At 59.1% G+C, this 17766-nt stretch overlaps 2 protein-coding genes across 4 annotated transcripts; both read left to right on the plus strand.

Annotated features, from left to right (window-relative positions):
• Positions 1 to 1245: 1245 nt before the first annotated feature.
• On the plus strand, positions 1246 to 6600 carry PRSS56 (serine protease 56). Of its 2 annotated transcripts, none has more exons than XM_055290993.1 (13): positions 1246 to 1553; positions 2180 to 2287; positions 2679 to 2729; positions 2834 to 3023; positions 3378 to 3477; positions 3565 to 3724; positions 3923 to 4065; positions 4279 to 4441; positions 4637 to 4810; positions 4904 to 5068; positions 5172 to 5234; positions 5603 to 5709; positions 6100 to 6600. In XM_055290993.1, exons 1-13 carry the CDS (start codon positions 1457 to 1459, stop codon positions 6388 to 6390), a joined length of 1812 nt encoding a protein of 603 aa, XP_055146968.1. In that variant the 5' UTR covers positions 1246 to 1456; the 3' UTR covers positions 6391 to 6600. The 2 variants fall into 2 exon arrangements, with proteins under 2 accessions (XP_055146968.1, XP_055146967.1); XM_055290992.1 differs by having other exon boundaries at positions 1321 to 1553; positions 4634 to 4810.
• A 333-nt stretch (positions 6601 to 6933) lies between these two features.
• On the plus strand, positions 6934 to 17445 carry CHRND (cholinergic receptor nicotinic delta subunit). 2 transcript variants are annotated; one of them, XM_055290996.2, is made up of 12 exons: positions 6934 to 7153; positions 7415 to 7560; positions 8280 to 8324; positions 9085 to 9194; positions 9324 to 9479; positions 9685 to 9794; positions 10768 to 10968; positions 12149 to 12260; positions 12340 to 12454; positions 14718 to 14922; positions 15011 to 15129; positions 15912 to 17445. In XM_055290996.2, exons 1-12 carry the CDS (start codon positions 7102 to 7104, stop codon positions 16092 to 16094), a joined length of 1554 nt encoding a protein of 517 aa, XP_055146971.1. In that variant the 5' UTR covers positions 6934 to 7101; the 3' UTR covers positions 16095 to 17445. The 2 variants fall into 2 exon arrangements, with proteins under 2 accessions (XP_055146971.1, XP_055146972.1); XM_055290997.1 differs by lacking the exon at positions 8280 to 8324 and having other exon boundaries at positions 7046 to 7153.
• Positions 17446 to 17766: the final 321 nt, after the last annotated feature.

Consider the following 17766-nt stretch of genomic DNA (forward strand, 5'->3'; position numbering starts at 1 on the left):
CCACCTGCTCTGCTCCTGGGTCCCCTGCTTTGGTGGCTGTTACTGGGAACCACAGGCGATCTTCCTTTGGACACTTTCTCTGTTTATGCTAAAATTCAAGCTGTGCTGAGCTAATGCCCTGTCTGCCAAGATTTTGGAGGTCATAGATAAAAAGATACCCTGCAAGATGGATAGATACTCTGGTGAATAGAGTCCTTTCCAACTTCACCAAATTCACTTACCAGAATCATCCGCAGACAGTATTTTCAGAGCATTCCTGAAGTAGAGGTATTGTCACGGTGAGGTGCGGTGGTAACTGGGGAAAGGGGTCCTTAGCATGGTGTGCTGGTGACTGTGGAACAGCTGGCTCTCCAGGGGGAAAGAGCCCTGGGTCATAGCATTTGCTGATAAATATTCCCACCAGTTCACCTCACATGAATTGGGGAGCCTGGGCAGCGTGGACGGGCACTACCCTACCCCAGGTGGTAACTCAATCCCAGGAGAGCTGTGTGGCCCTGCCCATGAGACTCCAGAGGACTCCAGAAGAATCCCACTGCCAGATCAGGGTCACAGAACAATGCTGGACAGGCAGAGCGGGCACCGTGCAGGGCCAGGGGGTCTGGGAGAGCGTCAGAAGCTGCTAGGGCCTGTCCTCCCGGAACTGGGCCACTGTGGGCCTTTCATCTCCCGCCTCCCTTTCTGCGCCACTCCTGCGGCTGCCTGCCTCTGCCCCTTCCCACCCCACCACCCCCAGTGCGGCAATTACGGCGCTAATTAGGCTGCTTTGATCATCTTTAGAAATGGCCACATTGGGGAGGGACTCTGCCAAGCAATTAGGGGCAGAGGGGTGGGGAGCTCCAGGGCTTCCTCAGGGGGTGGGGCTGCTGAGAAACCCCAGACACCCCCTGCCCTCCTCCCTCCAGGAGTGTCTGCCCCGTCATAGCTGTAAGCTCCTCAGGGGGTAGAGGCAGATGGGGATCCCCCCCCATCCCAGCCCTGGAGCCAGGGCCCGCCCCCACCCAGCAGCCCCCCTCTGCCTGGCCTGCAGCCCAACCGTCAGCTCTTCTTCCCTGTCTTGGCCCCTTTGATGGAGCCGCAGAAACAAGGGCTCCTTTGACAGAAGGGGGGCTCAGAGCTGGGATGATGAGACTTCAAAGGTGAAGGTCAAGCCCACTTACCCCACTCCTCCCCCAATCTTGGCCACCCTCCCGTGCACCCCTCCCCCAGGCTGTCCTCTATAAAGACCCCGCAGCCCCATTCCCCTGTGGGCTCCTAGGAGTTAAGGGCCAGGTGAGGGCTGACCAGGGAGGCGGGTAATTTTGATGTAAGAGAACGGGGTCAGATGATTTGAGGGACAAGAATTCAGTGCCTGGGGGCCGAAAGGCAGCAGAAGGCAGGCACCAAAGGATAGGCGCCCGGAAGGTGGACTCCGAGGAGGAGAGAGGACGGGGGTCTCTCACCCCAGCTCCTGGTCACCATGCTGCTGGCTGTGCTGCTGCTGCTACCCCTCCCAAGCTCATGGTTTGCCCACGGGCACCCACTGTACACGCGCCTGCCCCCCAGCACCCTGCAAGGTAAGTCCAGGCTGGTCTGAGAGCCGCGGAGTCAGGAGGAACGTAGAGGAAGTGGGACCCTGGGCGGGCGGGGACAGAAGAGCTTGTCACCCCCACTCATAAGGACCTTTGGCCCCTTCCGCCCACTCTGCTGCGAGAAGGGGCCAAGAACTGAGATCTAGGTGGGAGAGGAGGGGTGTGGCGGGAAAGGGAAGGGGAGCTGTTAAGCATGCGGAAAGGAATGGAGAGAAGGCCCCATGAAGCAGAGAGAAACGGCCCGGGGCAGCACCACGCCCTTGGCTGTCCCCGCCGAAGGTGGGCCACTCAAACACAGCTACTTTCAGTCAACAAAGCTGAGTTCTGCCATGTCTATATCTTTGGGATGGTGTCTTTAAAAAAAAATTGTTAAGGAAAAGCACCTTTCAAAGATTCCAGTCCAGCTCGGTTGAATTAGGGAGACATCTTGGGCTGAAAACCCGGGACCACGGGCTCTTAGTGCTGGGCCCAGCGTCCCCGGGGCTCACTCGCCTTCTCGTTCTGTCCCAGGCTCATGGGGCTCCGGAGGCAGGGCTCAGGGCTGGGGCCAGGAGGATGAGGCTGAGGCTCTTCCCCAACCGCGCATGATTGTGTGCCCCCTGTCCCAGCAGTTCTGTCGGCCCAGGGGACTCAGGCGTTGCAGGCAGCCCAGAGGAGCGCCCAGTGGGCAATAAACCGAGTGGCGATGGAGATCCAGCACAGATCGCACGAGTGCCGAGGTGCCCACCCTGCCCCCCCCCCGTGCCCCAGTGAGCTTGCTGCCTACCCTGGGCCCATTCTGCTGCCCCTGTCCCTTCCCTTCAGTCTTCACTCCCCTCTTGGGGACAGAGACTGAGTTGGGCTGCAACCCAGACTACGTTTGTGAAGGTTTGTCTCTCCAGGTGGAAAGGACACGCTAGGCTTGGGGCATGGCCTGTGCAAAGGCAGGGAGGCGGAAACACTCTGGGCTCCTGTGGTGACCAGGAGAAGTTCATGGTTGCTGAAATAGAACCTGTGTGGGCTGGAGGGTTGAGCGCAAAAGGAGAGATGGGGAGAGAGAGGCTCGGCCCAGCCTGAGCTGAGGACAGGCAAAAGGGCGGCAGTGAGACTCAAAGGTCTGTTTCTCCGCAGGATCTGGGCGCCCCAGGCCTCAAGCTCCCCTCCAGGACCCACCTGAGCCAGGTGAGGCTGAAAAGGCTCGAGGAAGCAGGCCTGAGAGCCGGGTGGGCCTCGAAGGCGAGGATGGCCAGAACATGTCCCTCGTGACACCCCTTACCCCTTTCTAGGGCCGTGCGGCGAGAGGCGCCCGAGCACTGCCAACGTGACGCGGGCCCACGGCCGCATCGTGGGGGGCAGCGCGGCGCCGCCCGGGGCCTGGCCCTGGCTGGTGAGGCTGCAGCTCGGCGGGCAGCCTCTGTGCGGCGGCGTCCTGGTAGCGGCGTCCTGGGTGCTCACGGCAGCGCACTGCTTTGTAGGGTAAGTAGGACCCCCAGGCCCTGCCCAGCTGGGGTCCCCGGCGCTGGGCCCCGCACCTGCCGGGTTGTCGGGCGGGCAACGCGCGGGAAAAGGTGGTCTCTGTTGCCCCCTGGCGGCAGCCGGCCCCGGGCTTCCCCGTCTCAAGGCGCCGCGCCGCCCCGCCAGGATGCCAGCCCGGAGGGGGTGGCACCGCCGGGCGCGTTCGCCCCCTCTGGGACGGGACCCTACCCCGGCCCGCCCTCCCTGCCCCCAGGTGGAGAAAGCCCGGCATGCGGGCGGAGGGGCAGGGTCTCCGAGGGGCCTGCTGCGTGTGCCCCTGTCCTTCCTGCGTCTCAGCTGCCGCTCGACCCGCAGCGCCCCGAATGAGCTTCTGTGGACTGTGACGCTGGCCGAGGGGCCCCGGGGAGAGCAAGCGGAAGAGGTGCCAGTGAACCGCATCCTGCCCCACCCCAAGGTGAGAAGGCAGTCCCCAGGCCCCCAAGGCTGGGCACCGCACCCCCACCCGTGCCTCCTTGACCCTGCGCCGCCTCCCCCTCCTCAGTTTGACCCGCGGACCTTCCACAACGACCTGGCTCTGGTGCAGCTGTGGACGCCGGTGAGCCCGGGGGGACCGGCGCGCCCGGTGTGCCTGCCCCAAGAGCCCCAGGAGCCCCCTGCCGGAACCGCCTGCGCCATTGCGGGCTGGGGGGCCCTCTTCGAAGGTACTGGGCGTGGGTGAGCCGGCGCGTGGTGGGAAGAATTGGGGGTCCGAGGTAATAGAGTGTGGGGAGGCCGGGTTGCCTTGGAAAAATGCTGCCTGCTCTTTCAAAGGGGGAAGAATCAAGGGGGGTAGTGGGAAGGGGACCCTCAAGGCGGGACTCTTGCCCTCCAAACCTGAGCCTTCCACCCCTTCCCTGCAGAGGGGCCTGAGGCTGAAGCAGTGAGAGAGGCCCGTGTTCCCCTGCTCAGCACCGACACCTGCCGAAGGGCCCTGGGGCCCGGACTGCGCCCCAGCACCATGCTTTGCGCCGGGTACCTGGCGGGGGGCGTTGACTCGTGCCAGGTATGAACCCAGTCTGATGAGAAAAGGCCGGCTGAGCCTCCCCAGGGCCACTACGGCCTCTTTTCCTTCCACGTCTGGCTGTCACTCGACTTCTCTGAGCCTCTCTGTCCTCATCCCTAAAATGGACACAGGTGGCAAGCTCACACCTGCCAGGCGTAAGGCAGGCGTCATAGGGGGCAGATGAATGCAGCGTCCTCTCTCTTGGCCCTGCAGGGTGACTCGGGAGGCCCCCTGACTTGTTCTGAACCTGGCCCCCGCCCTAGAGAGGTCCTGTTCGGAGTCACCTCCTGGGGGGACGGCTGCGGGGAGCCAGGAAAGCCCGGGGTCTACACCCGCGTGGCGGTGTTCAAGGACTGGCTCCAGGAGCAGATGAGCGGTGAGCGCCCTCTTTTCCAATGCCCCGTCCCCAGTGTCCCAACGGACAACCGTGGGACAAGCCCGTTTCCATGCGGGCCCATGCGCATTCCCAGCTCCCTTCTGCCTCGGGAAAGCCTGTCTCCTTCCAGGGAAGCAGTGCGGGGGCTAGGGCCCCAAACAGAGGGTGAGCTGACCCCTGTCCCGCCCGCAGCAGCCTCCTCCAGCCGCGAGCCCAGCTGCAGGGAGCTTCTGGCCTGGGACCCCCCGCAGGAGCTGCAGGCAGACGCAGCCCGGCTCTGCGCCTTCTACGCCCGCCTGTGCCCCGGGTCCCAAGGCGCCTGTGCGCGCCTGGCGCACCAGCAGTGCCTGCAGCGCCGGCGGCGATGCGGTCAGTTCTGTTCACCGGGACCCGGACGGGGGGCGGAGGGGAGGGGGCCTGGCCAGCCTCTGACCGCAGCTCCGACTCCTGTCCGGTCTGCAGAGCTGCGCTCGCTGGCGCACACGCTGCTGGGCCTGCTGCGGAACGCCCAGGAGCTGCTCGGCCCGCGTCCGGGGCTGCGGCGCCTGTCCCCCTCCCTGGCTCGCCCCGCTCCAGCGCTCCGGGAGTCTCCCCTGCACCCCGCCCGCGAGCTGCGGCTTCACTCAGGTACCCCGCGCCCTCCAGCCCAGCCCAGCCCTGGCCTTGCCCCACCCGCGCGGCAGAGCCACTTTCTCCGCCGAGGCGGTCCCCTAACCCTGTGCCTCCCCAGGATCGCGGGCTGCAGGCACTCGGTTCCCGAAGCGGAGGCCGGAGGCGCGCGGAGAAGCCAATGGTAATGACGCCCCCTGCAGACCTTCGGGAGGGGATAGGCTGAGGGCCTGGACGAGGTCGGAAGCGCTTCTGCGGCAACTCTGGGAAGTGCTTACCCCGTGGGGCAACAGGGTGGACTCGCTCTCCCCTCCCCGCCATAGAGCGTATGACTCTTTTATAGTACTTGTGGTTTTGGCTCTCATCAGTGTCAAACAGAGATGCTTTGCCTGGTATTACTGCTTAATCTCTCTGAGCCTCAGTTTTCCCATCTATAGCATAAAAGGATAAGTGTGTCCCCGGGGAGGCCATCCTGAGGTGCTGGTGGGAGTGCCACCCCCAGTTCCATACCGCAACTCTTCATTATTCCCGGGGCCTCTCCTCTTCCTCCAGGCTGCCCTGGGCTGGAGCCCCTGCGACAGAAGTTGGCTGCCCTGCAGGGGGCCCATGCCTGGATCCTGCAGGTCCCCTCGGAGCACCTGGCCATGAACTTTCATGAGGTAGGTCCCCAAGCTTCCAGACTCCTTCACGGTAGCCTGGAAAGGCTGAGACCCAGCCCAGGGAAGATGCAGAGGGCCCAGCCCCGATACCCTCCCAGCAGCTTGGGATTGCCTCTGCCCCAGCTCTGGGGGGAGGTAGAGGGTCCGAGGGGAAGGGAGTGGGGCCTGCAGAGTGTGAGCCAGGCCATTGGGGGTGGTGGTGGGGAGAGTGAGTAGAGGGGTGGGTGGGAGTGTCCACGTGAGCAGGAAATGAGCAGGGTTTCCGGGAGAAAGGGAGGAGCATGGATCTAGGTGAGAGTTTCTGGGGCCCAGGGGGAGAGGGGGTGACCTCTGGGATTTCAACTCAGGAGTGAGTTTCTGCGCCCCTGATCCCCGCTCCTCCCTCTGTAGGTCCTGGCAGATCTGGGCTCCAAGACACTGACCGGGCTCTTCAGAGCCTGGGTGCGGGCAGGCTTGGGGGGTCGGCATGTGGCCTTCAGCGGCCTGGTGGGCCTGGAGCCGGCCACACTGGCCCGCAGCCTCCCCCGGCTGCTGGTGCAGGCCCTGCAGGCCTTCCGCGTGGCTGCCCTGGCAGAAGGGGAGCCCGAGGGACCCTGGATGGATGTAGGGCAGGGGCCCGGGCTGGAAAGGAAGGGGCACCACCCACTCAACCCTCAGGTACCCCCCTCCAGGCAATCCTGAGCCATGTCTGGGCCCCCAGCCCCTGGGGAGGACCCACTGCTCCCAGGGGCTGAGAGGGGTTCGGGAGCATAATGACAAACTGTCACTGCCACAGTGGCTGGGTGTGTGCGGGTGGGATGGGGTGGGGGTCCTGGGCCCCCCGTGTCCTCCCAGGTTTACAATCAGAGAATCACAGCTGCTTTAATAAATGTTATTTATAATACACGGAAACAACTCTGGAGCTTTCTTGGGATGGGACCTCGTGGGTGGACACTCAGTCTCAGGGGTGGGGCCCAGGCAGGGCTGCCTCCGGAAGCAGTTGGCAAGGGTAACAGAGGCTGGAAAGGAGCTGTGAGGCCCCCATCTGAGCCTATCTCCTGCCTCCTGAGAAGCAGCAGCAGCTGGCCTGCCTGTTGCCCCGCCCCTGTGCATGGCTGCCCAGCGCTGGCCCCAGTGCCCAGCGTCTCCGCCCAGCGCCCCCCCCGGCCCGCCCCCCAAACCCCCCCGCCTCCAAGCTGCGGGGAGTCCCAGCCTGGGATCTTTGCCTCATGTCCTTGGGCTCCTGCCCTGGCTTGCCCGTCCCCTACCGCCATGAGGTGTCAGATTGTGTTTCCGGCTGCCTCTTCCCGTTGACCCCCTCCTCCCCCAACACCTGTCCCCTCTCCTGCCCACCCTCATTCCACAGCCCAGTAGACGGGAGGGGCAGATGCACATCCCAGTCAGAGGGATGGGATGGAGGGGCCAGTGCTGACACTGGGGCTGCTGGCTGCCCTGGCGGTGTGTGGTAAGGGAAGAGATCCTCCCCACCCTGGGGTCCCCCGTGATGCCCACCCAGGCCCCACACCGCATGGTTCCTCACTCACTCCATTCCCACTCTGCCATCTCTCCGTGTGGGGGGCCGCCTTCTGGGGTCCCCACTCCCAGGGAGTGGTTGGATTCCCCCCTGCTCATCCCAACCTCATGGTCCAGCAGGACCTCAGGGCAGCTTCCTTCCTGAGTCCCCTGCCCAGGGCCCCATTCAGTCCTTGTCCCTGACCCTCCCCAGGCAGCTGGGGGCTGAACGAGGAGGAGCGGCTGATCCGGCACCTGTTTCAAGAGAAGGGCTACAACAAGGAGCTCCGGCCCGTGGCACACAAAGAGGAGAGTGTGGACGTTTCCCTGGCCCTCACACTCTCCAACCTCATCTCCCTGGTGAGAGGCCCTCCAGTGCTGGGTTGGGAGGGAGGGCAGGGATGGCTTTCCAGGACCAGGATAGCCATGGAGGAAGCTACAAGCCCCCACCTGGCCTATGGCCGCTCCCTTCCTGGGAAACGTGCTGCGGCTGCTCTGTGCCCTGAGAGGCTGCTGTCCTGCCCCTCCAGTGTCAGCTCTGGGGAGTCCCCCATCCACACCCATAGCATGCCCCATCTGTGACACACTTCAGAGGCCACCGGTCCTCTCTGCTCCCTGGCTGCCCACCCACTCCTGACTGCAAGTGATCAGGGCCCAGATGCCACAGTTTCCCTGGGTGCCAGTTGAGAGTGGGTGAATGTAGGCCGGGTGTGGTGGCTCATGCCTGTAATCCCAGCACTTTGGGAGGCCGAGGTGGGCGGATCACCTGAGGTCAGGAGTTCGAGACCAGCCTGGCCAACATAGTAAAACCTGATCTCTACTAAAAATACAAAAATTAGCCGGGTGTGATGGTGTGTGCCCTCAATCCAAGCTACTAGGAAGGCTGAGGCAGGAGAATCACTTGAACCCAGGAGGCAGAGGTTGCAGGTTGCAGTGAGCTGAGATCGTGCCACTGCACTCCATTCTGGGCAACTGAGCAAGACTCCAGAAAAAAAAGAAAAAGAGAGAGAGAGTGGGTGAATGTGTGCAGATAAAAGAATGATATGGCCCTGAAGGATGGCCCTACCGTCTAATTACAGAAGGAAGTTGAGGAGACCCTCACTACCAACGTGTGGATAGAGCACGTAAGAATGCCCCTCCCAGCCAGACGCAGTGGCTCACGCCTGTAATCCCAGCACTTTGGAAGGCCGAGGGGGGGTGGATCACAAGGTCAGGAGATCGAGACCATCTTGGCTAACACGGTGAAACCCCGTCTCTACTAAAAATACAAAAAATTAGCCGGGTGTGGTGGCGGGTACCTGTAGTTCCAGCTACTCGGGAAGCTGAGGCAGGAGAATGGTGTGACCCCTGGGAGGCGGAGCTTGAAAAAAAGAGAATGCCTCTCCCAGAGCTGGCGGGGTGGGGGTGGGGTGGATGCAGGGCTCCAGGTTGCTTCCGCTTGGAGATCCCGTCTGCCTTGGACACTGTCCTCCAGGAGGGGTTGGTGCCTCCCTACAGGGAAGCCCCAGGCCCAACTGTCCTTCCCCCACCTACTGCCTTCACCAGCCCTGATGTCACCATCAAGTGGATTAGGATTCCCATATTGGAAAATTGCCACTTTATCTTGATGTTTACTAGAAAACATTCTCCTCCTCCCTGTCAAAAGTCCACAATACAGACACAAATCTTCTGTGCTCACAGTAGAAATAATGCTCCCTTAGTTGTGCAGTGAGCATCCTGCACAGCTGTCCATGACAGACCTGAATCCACATTCCGTACCTGCCTTCCCCAAACCTCTTTTGTCACAGCTCTCAGACCCCGTTCAGTCTTCTCTCAGGGAAGTGGGGGGAGCCAGGAGCCTGGATGGCTGCAGAGTGCACCGCTGACATGCCTTTGGGATTCCAGGGCTGGACAGACAACCGGCTGAAGTGGAATGCTGAAGAATTTGGAAACATCAGTGTCCTGCGCCTCCCCCCGGACATGGTGTGGCTCCCAGAGATTGTGCTGGAGAACAAGTTGAGCCAAGCTCTCCCTGACCTCCCCTCTGTCACCTTGCCTCCTTTCCTTAAGCCTCCTCTGCCTCCCCCAACTCTGCCAGTCCTGAGTGGCCAGAGCTCACTATGGTTCTTGTCCCTGTCCCCCAGCAATGACGGCTCCTTCCAGATTTCCTACTCCTGCAACGTGCTTGTCTATGACTACGGCTTTGTGTACTGGCTGCCGCCTGCCATCTTCCGCTCCTCCTGCCCCATCTCTGTCACCTATTTCCCCTTCGACTGGCAGAACTGCTCCCTCAAGTTCAGGTGTGCCCATTTCTCCAGCCACCCCTCACCCCAAAGCACCCTGCCAGGGGCCAAAGAAGGTGACTGAAGCGCCCTCAGACAGAGGCCCCTGCCCTGTCTGGATTAGTGCTGCCCTCCCCACAATGGTCCTCCCTTACCAGCCCTTCCCCACTCTGTGGCCCCAGCCAGTGGCCAAGTGTCACTCTCTGCCCATTGTCCTCCCCAGTTCCCTCAAGTACACGGCCAAAGAGATCACCCTGAGCCTGAAACAGGACGCCGAAGAGAACCGCACCTACCCTGTGGAGTGGATCATCATTGATCCTGAAGGCTTCACAGGTGCTGGGAGCAGCTGCCAGTGGGTGGGCAGGTCCCTCAGACACACACATACAGACACACTGGCACTGCCCACCCCAGAGATACACACGTGCACACACACACACCTAGGACACGGATACACAGCTACTCATACACGCAGCTAGACACAGAAGGGCAGACACATGCCCGCCCACAGAGGAGCACACAGACACTCACGCTTCCTGAATGCAAAGCTATCCCAAAGGCAGAGAGAGAAGGTGCCAGGGGCCTCCCCCTGCCCCTGCCAAGGCCCTGAAGTCATGCTTCTCCCACATGAGATGCCTGTGGCTGACAGGGGTTTAGTCTTTCCTGTGCCTGGTGAGCCCAGGGGTGTGGTTGGCATGAGGACTGTGTCATCCTGATGGGGGTGTCTGCCACCCCTCCTGACATCCTCATCCCCGATCTGTACCCAGGCTCGGATCCTCCATGGAGCCTACCACTCGCCCCGTCCATCAGAAGGGACCCTGTCTCACTGTCTCAGGCTGGCACATCACGGCAGGGATAGTTTTACTGTCACTGGCTCATTATCCCCAAGGCCCAGGCCGAGAAGGAGTGGCTCAATTAATGTCCAGGAGGGTTTTCTTTGTTACTGAGGAAGACAGGCTCAATGTCTGAGAGCATTTGTTTGACTTGGTGTCTTTAATCTGCAATACCTATTTTTGGCTGATGTATCTTTTGAGCCAAAAGATGCTCCTTATTTGAGTCCTGTATGGCCTCAGCTTCTATTTTTTCCAAAAAGATAGAAAAGAAATCAGTCACAGAGGAAGATTTCCCCTCACAGATGGAAACTTCCATCCCGACCCCCCAGGGAACGACACCCACCATCGGGACCCCGTAGACAGCCCGTCCGCATCTCTGGACTGGCTTGCCTTGCCCAGCCCCTCATTCTGTCCCCAGGCCCTGCCTAACCCCCTTGGCCTGGCCTGACCCTAAGGTGTCCATGTGCCGCCCTCAGAGAACGGGGAGTGGGAGATAGTCCACCGGCCGGCCAGAGTCAACGTGGACCCCAGAGCCCCTCTGGACAGCCCCAGCCGCCAGGACGTCACCTTCTACCTCATCATCCGCCGCAAGCCCCTCTTCTACATCATCAACATCCTGGTGCCCTGCGTGCTCATCTCCTTCATGGTCAACCTGGTCTTCTACCTACCAGCCGACAGTGAGCCTCCAGGCCCCGTCCCCTGCTCCCCCTCCTCAAGCCCACCTGAGCACGGCCAGCCCCAGCCCCGCCCCCTCACTTCCTCCTGGGAGCCACCTGGGGTCTCTGTTCTTGGAGCTCCCTGCCTGTGTCCAGGTGTGAGGGCCAGGTGGCCACCCAGAGGGAGGGCCGTATGACTCTGGGCAATATCCCTAAATGGACAGGGCAGGGCATCTCCAAGATGCTACTTCCCACAGACTCTCAGAAGAACTGCTAAACTGTCCCTCTGTCAGGGCAGAGACCAAGTCCCTCATGGTCACCAGTATGTGACCGTGGGCCTGGCACACCAGGAGGCCCTCAACTGTTGAACCAGTGGGCGAATAACAGGGTCTCTAGGACAGTAGGGTGTGAGGCAGGAAACCCGTCTATGCTCACCTGACTCTATGAGGCGGTGGTTTACAAGTTCAGAATGTTTACTATGCGCAGGGCATAGTGAGTCCCAGGGTCAAAGGCCACCCAGCCCCTGCCCCTGGCAGGACTTGAGGAGGGAGAAGGGGGGCACCTTCCATCTGCAGTGGGGTTGGGAGGGCTCCTAGAGGAGGTGGAGTTTGAATGGACTTGAGCAGGATTGGGTGCGGCTACCCCAGGCGGGGGGAGCAATGCCAATAAGGATGGCGCCAGGCAGGGGCTGAGGGGACCTCAGCAGGGGAGCCCCCCTTCCTGCCCTTGCCATCACGTGCAGGAATTCAGGTGGGAAGAGCAAGACAGCACTGGGCTGGGGTCTCTGAGTGAGGGGCTGGGAGTTGGGGTGTTGTCCTGGTGCTACGAGGACAACTTGGTGCTTTCTAAGCAGGGAGTAACGCGCCCAGGTCTGTGCTTCAGTAGGGTTCAGTGGCGTGGGTGGGTTGTGACAGCTGATTTTCATGAGCATTTACCCAGTGCCAGGCAGAGTGATGTGTGTTAAACACACTCTCTCTCACCACATTTAACAGTTGAGAAAACTGGTGCACAGAGAGGTTGGGCTACTTGCCCAAGGTCACCCAGCTAGTAAGTGGCAGAGCTGAGATTTGCACCCAGGCACTCTAGCTCCATAACCCGTAATTTTCATCAGGGTACCATGGTACTACAGAGGTGCCAGGGGCCACAGCGGGACCCTCTAGGACCGGTGCCCCAAGGTCACAGCTAAGTCTGGCTTCCCCAGGTGGCGAGAAGACATCAGTGGCCATCTCGGTGCTCCTGGCTCAGTCTGTCTTCCTGCTGCTCATCTCCAAGCGTCTGCCCGCCACATCCATGGCCATCCCCCTTATCGGCAAGTGAGTGACGCCCAAGCCCGGCCCCACCCTGCTTGCCCAGCCCAGCCCTGGGGGCTCCAAGCTGAGTGTTTGCGCACAGGTTCCTGCTCTTCGGCATGGTGCTGGTCACCATGGTTGTGGTGATCTGTGTCATCGTGCTCAACATCCACTTCCGAACACCCAGCACCCATGTGCTGTCTGAGGGGGTCAAGAAGGTGAGTACCTGGCCCGGCGCAAAGGCTCATCACTGTAATCCTGGCACTTCAGGAGGCTGAGGCGGGAGAATCTCTTGAGCCCAGGAGTTGGGACCAGCCTGGGCGACATAGAGACACCCCTGTCTCTACAAACAATCAAAAAAATTAGCCAGGTGTGGTGGCGCATGCTTGTAGTCCCAGCTACTCAAGAGGCTGGGGTGGATCACTTGAGCCTGGGAGGTCAAAGTTGCAGTGAGCTGTGATCGCGCCAGGGCACTCCAGCCTGGGCAACAGAATGAGACCTTGTCTCAAAGAAAAAAAAAAAAAAAGCACTCTCAATAGCCAAAAGCTGGAGATTGAGCCAGGTACAGTAGCTCACACCTGGAGTCTCAGCTACTCAGGAGGCTGAGGTGGGAGGATCCCTGGAACCCAGGAGTTGGAGGTTGCAATGTGCTATGATCACATCACTGCACCCCAGTCTGGGCAACAGATTGAGACCCCAATCTCTAAAAAAAAAAAAAAAAAAAAAAAGCAGGGGCCGGGCGTGGTAGCTCACGCCTGTAATCCCAGCACTTTGGGAGGCTGAGGCGGGTGGATCACCTGAGGTCAGGAGTTCGAGACCACCCTGGCCAACATGGTAAAACCCCATCTCTACTAAAAATACAAAAATTAGCCGGGCGTGGTAGTGTGTGCTTGTAATCCCAGCTACTCAGGGGGCTGAGGTACGAGAATCGCTTGAACCTGGGAGGTGGAGGTTGCAGTGAGCCGAGATCCTACCACTGCACTCCAGCCTGGGCGACGAGAGACAAGAGCGAAACTCTGTCTCCAAAAAAAAAAAAAATCTGGAAGTTGTCCAAAGGCCATCTGTAGAATGGGTAAAGACACTGGACGTATACCCCCATGGGAGTGCTGCTCAGCAGTGCGGAAGCACCCGCGGCTGCTGCACCCCTGCACGCATGAACCTCCTGGCACAGTGTTCTGTGAAGGAAACCAGACACAGCAGCACATGCTGCAGGCCTCACTTTGTAAGAAGTTCAAGAACAGGCCAAATCAATCTTTGGTGACAGAAGTCAGAATGGTGGCTATCTCTGGGGCTGGGAGGGAACTGAGCGGGGGCAGGTGTGAGGGAGATTTTTGGGGATCATGTTCACTGTCTCATCACTGGTGATTTACCCAGTGGAATGCATCTGTAAACATTCATCTAGCAATATACTTAAGATGTGCTCATTCCACTGCATGCTGCAACTCAGAAGGAAGAAGGGCAGGACTGAGTGCAGGCTACTCAGGAGGGGGCTGCCCTTGCCTCTCGGCTACTGCAGGGCCAGCTGGCTATTCTGGGACAGCTGAAGGCAGTTTAGCAACTTTTTTTTTTTTTTTTTTTTTTTTTTGAGATGGAGTCTCCCTCTGCCGCCCAGGCTGGAGTGCAGTGGTTCGATCTCAGCTCACTGCAACCTCTGCCTCCTAGGTTCAAGTGATTTTCATGCTTCAGCCTCCTAAGTAGCTGGGATTACAGGCGCCCCCGACCATGCCTGGCTAATTTTTGTATTTTTAGTAGAAACGAGTTTCACCATGTTGGCCATGCTGGTCTCCAACTCCTGACCTCAAGTGATCCACCCGCCTTGGCTTCTCGAAGAGCTGGGACTATAGGCGTGAGCCACTGTGCCCGGCCTTAGCAACTCTTTTTGTCTTTCAGCATTTGATGGGGGAGACTCTAGCATTTGGAGCATTTACCTTGGTTTTTGGTCTTTAACTAATCATTTTTAGTGAATGGGTTCTGCTCCGTACCATGGGTGATGTGGGAGAGCTGGAAGCACCCTACATGTGCATCAGTAGGAGATCAGGGAATCAATGACAGAGTCAGACGGGGGAGCACTTTGTGGCAGCCAGGAATGAAGTCACAGATGTTAGGATGTGTAAAGGTCACCCCATGCTTGTAAAATGGCCTTTCTTGGCCGGGCGCGGTGCCTCACGCCTGTAATCCCAGCACTTTGGGAGGCCGAGTCAGGCGGATCACGAGGTCAGGAAAGCAAGACCATCCTGGCCAACATGGTGAAACCCCATCTCTACTAAAAACACAAAAATTAGCTGGGCATGTTGGCGCGTGCCTGTAGTCCCAACTACTTGGGAGGCTGAGGCAGGAGAATCACTTGAACCCGGGAGGTAGAGGTTGCAGTGAGCCGAGATCACGCCACTGCACTCCAGCCTGGTGACAGAGTGAGACTCCGTCTCAAAAACAAGAAACAAAAAACAACACCTTTCTTGTGGCCCCTCGACATGGCCCCAGCTCTTCCTGGAGACCCTGCCGGAGCTCCTGCACATGTCCCGCCCAGCAGAGGATGGACCCAGCCCTGGGGCCCTGGTGCGGAGGAGCAGCTCCCTGGGATACATCTCCAAGGCCGAGGAGTACTTCTTGCTCAAGTCCCGCAGTGACCTCATGTTCGAGAAGCAGTCAGAGCGGCACGGGCTGGCCAGGCGCCTCACCACTGCACGTGGGTCCCTGCTGGTCTTGGTTTTCAGCCCATCTGTGGGAGATGGGTGGGGGCAGGCCTCACACCCACTCTGGCCCCTTGTCCGTAGGCCGGCCCCCAGCAAGCTCTGAGCAAGCCCAGCAGGAACTCTTCAATGAGCTGAAGCCAGCTGTGGACGGGGCAAACTTCATTGTTAACCACATGAGGGACCAGAACAATTACAATGAGGTAAGGAACCACAGGATTGCCATGTACAGGTGTTCAAGGAGGACACTGATTAAGTGTATTCTATCTTAAGAGGGCAGGGTTCCCCTTAGAGGCACACACCAACTTAGATGAAGGAGTTAATGTGATACAGATTCCAGGCCCCCCCAGGGAGAGAGAACTCCTGCCTGGCACCCTATAGCAGCACTGGGGCCAGGCACACACATGTAGGCACACAGCTCCACCCTGTCCAGGCCACACTCTGAGCATCCCTTAGGGTCCCTTCTTTCTCCCAGCTGCCAATCATCTTCTGTCCCTACTCAGTTCCAAGCCTGATACTCCAGACAGAACCAGACATTTTAAAGGCAGCCATATATGGTTATTCAACATTATACAACTTCTAAAAATTCTCTCTTGAGAAAGGGCACCTTTTCCCAGTTCACATATGGGCTGGCAGCAGCCCTGACTTGCTGGGATGGGGGAGAAGAGAGGGGTCTATCCGCCTTCCTCAGCCCCTAGGAGAGACCCCTGGGCCTCAGTTCCTCTCTAGCCCCAGAGCCCTGTGCTACAGCAGAGAGGGAGGCTATGGTCTGTTCTCTGCCTCCTCAACAGAGTGATCAGCCCTGCCTGTGGCCAGAGGGGCCTGGGACCTTGCTGGGGACAAGCCGGCATTATCCTGCAAGCCCGAGGCAGCCTCTGCAGGCACACTGAGCCGCCCCCTGCCTCCATGGCTGGGCCCCAGCTTAGGAGTGGGGCGTTGTGGCCTGAGGCCCTTCTCACCCCACTCTCTCTGCCCCTACCCACAGGAGAAAGACAGCTGGAACCGAGTGGCACGCACAGTGGACCGCCTCTGCCTGTTTGTGGTGACGCCTGTCATGGTGGTGGGCACAGCCTGGATCTTCCTGCAGGGCGTTTACAACCAGCCACCACCCCAGCCTTTTCCCGGGGACCCCTACTCCTACGACGTGCAGGACAAGCGCTTCATCTAGGGTGGGCCTGTGGGGGAGCCAGGAGACAGCAGGGTCTGAGAGAGGAGCCACGGTCCCTAATGAGACCCACTCCTAGCCCTGAGGCTCACGCCCCTCACACTGGGGAAGAGTCCAAGGAAGGGAGGGAGCAGCCACTCCTCAATGCTCAATGGCTCCCCTGAAATCAAGACAGGGGCCACCTGAGATGGTCTGAGGGTGGACATCGGCTACAGCGGGTGGGCAGGACGATTTGGGGGGAGGCCTGAGGCTGGTTCAGGGTCCAGGGAGGAGGTCACTCAGGGTGGCCTCAGGGGGAGAGCTCTGATAAGGGTGAGACAGATAGGGCCCCTTCTCTGCTCCTCCTCCCCCAAGGTGTGGGGTAGAGCAGACAGGAATCTGCGCCTTCACTCTCTGGCCCCTCCAGCCTCCCTCTTCCCACCTACCCTTCAACCTTAGGCTTCTGAGGCCTCACCTGGGACTGAGGTTGAAGACACCTCCCTCCCTCCAGACCCCAGAGTATCCTTTCCTAACTCTTTCTGCCTTGACCACTCTGCCTATGTCCCTTTGGGAAGTTGAGGACTGGAATGGAAAGGTCAGGATCGACATCCACAAAGACTTGGGGTCAGCCTGAGGTTGCACACAAAATCCTAGAGGACCAGAACACAGCACCTCTCCCCAAAGGGCCCCTGCCCCCCAGCACCTACTCCTCTCCAAAATAGGGTTGTCATGCATTATTTGGGGCATATGTATTCTAAAAAATCATTCGTTGTTTCTCTGAAATTTGTCCCACACTTTTATTTGCTAAATCTAGCAACCCTATCCCAAAGGCAGCCTCCACTCAATCCTATCCTGAGGGCCAAAGACCAAGGCTGCAGGAATTGGGAGACAAGGGTCTGTTTGTATGGCGGCCCACCTCCAAGATGGCCCCAGTGATGCCCAGTATTCACACCCTTGTGCAGTCCCCTCACTCTGTACCGGGGGGGTCTGGGTAACCAATAGAATGAGGCAGAAGTGATGGTATCTCACTTCCCAGATTCGGTTAGGAAAGACACTGTGGCCTCTTTCTTGCTCATTAGCCCTCATTCTCACATCAGTTGGATCTCTCACTTTGGGGAAGCCAGCTGGCATGTTGAGGAGCCCTATGGAGAGGTCCACATGGCAAGGAACTAAGGCCTCCTGCCAACAGCCACGTGAGTGAATGTGGAAATGAATCCTCTGCCCCAGTAGGGCCTTCGGATGAGATCACAGCCCAGTAGACATGTTACGTGCAGGCCCATGAAAGTCCCTAAGCCAGAACCACAAGCTAAGTGGCTCCTGGATTCCTGACCCCCAGAAACTGTGTGAGATAATAAATGTGTGTTGTTTTAAGTGACAAAGTTTTGGTGTCATTTGTTACACCAGCAATGTGACCTTGAGTAAGCCTCTCCTCATCTCTTACCTTCCGTTTTCTAATCGGCAAAATGTGTGTCTAGTAAGTCCTAGTCATGGGGTGTTGCGAAAATTGAATTTCTAGTAGGAGCATTTTCATGTGACCTGCACATTTAATGGGTGGTGATTTAACCCATTTCCCTCAGGGGGGAATTGGTCACCTCATTAACTCAGATATACAGAAGGTGAGATTTTTAATGTTTAGATGTGACCAAGGAAAAAGAAAAACCATTTAAAACCAAAACTGACCCTAGTAACTTCTGCC

Source organism: Symphalangus syndactylus, chromosome 8 (genome assembly GCF_028878055.3).
Source record: "Symphalangus syndactylus isolate Jambi chromosome 8, NHGRI_mSymSyn1-v2.1_pri, whole genome shotgun sequence".
NCBI lineage: Eukaryota > Metazoa > Chordata > Mammalia > Primates > Hylobatidae > Symphalangus > Symphalangus syndactylus.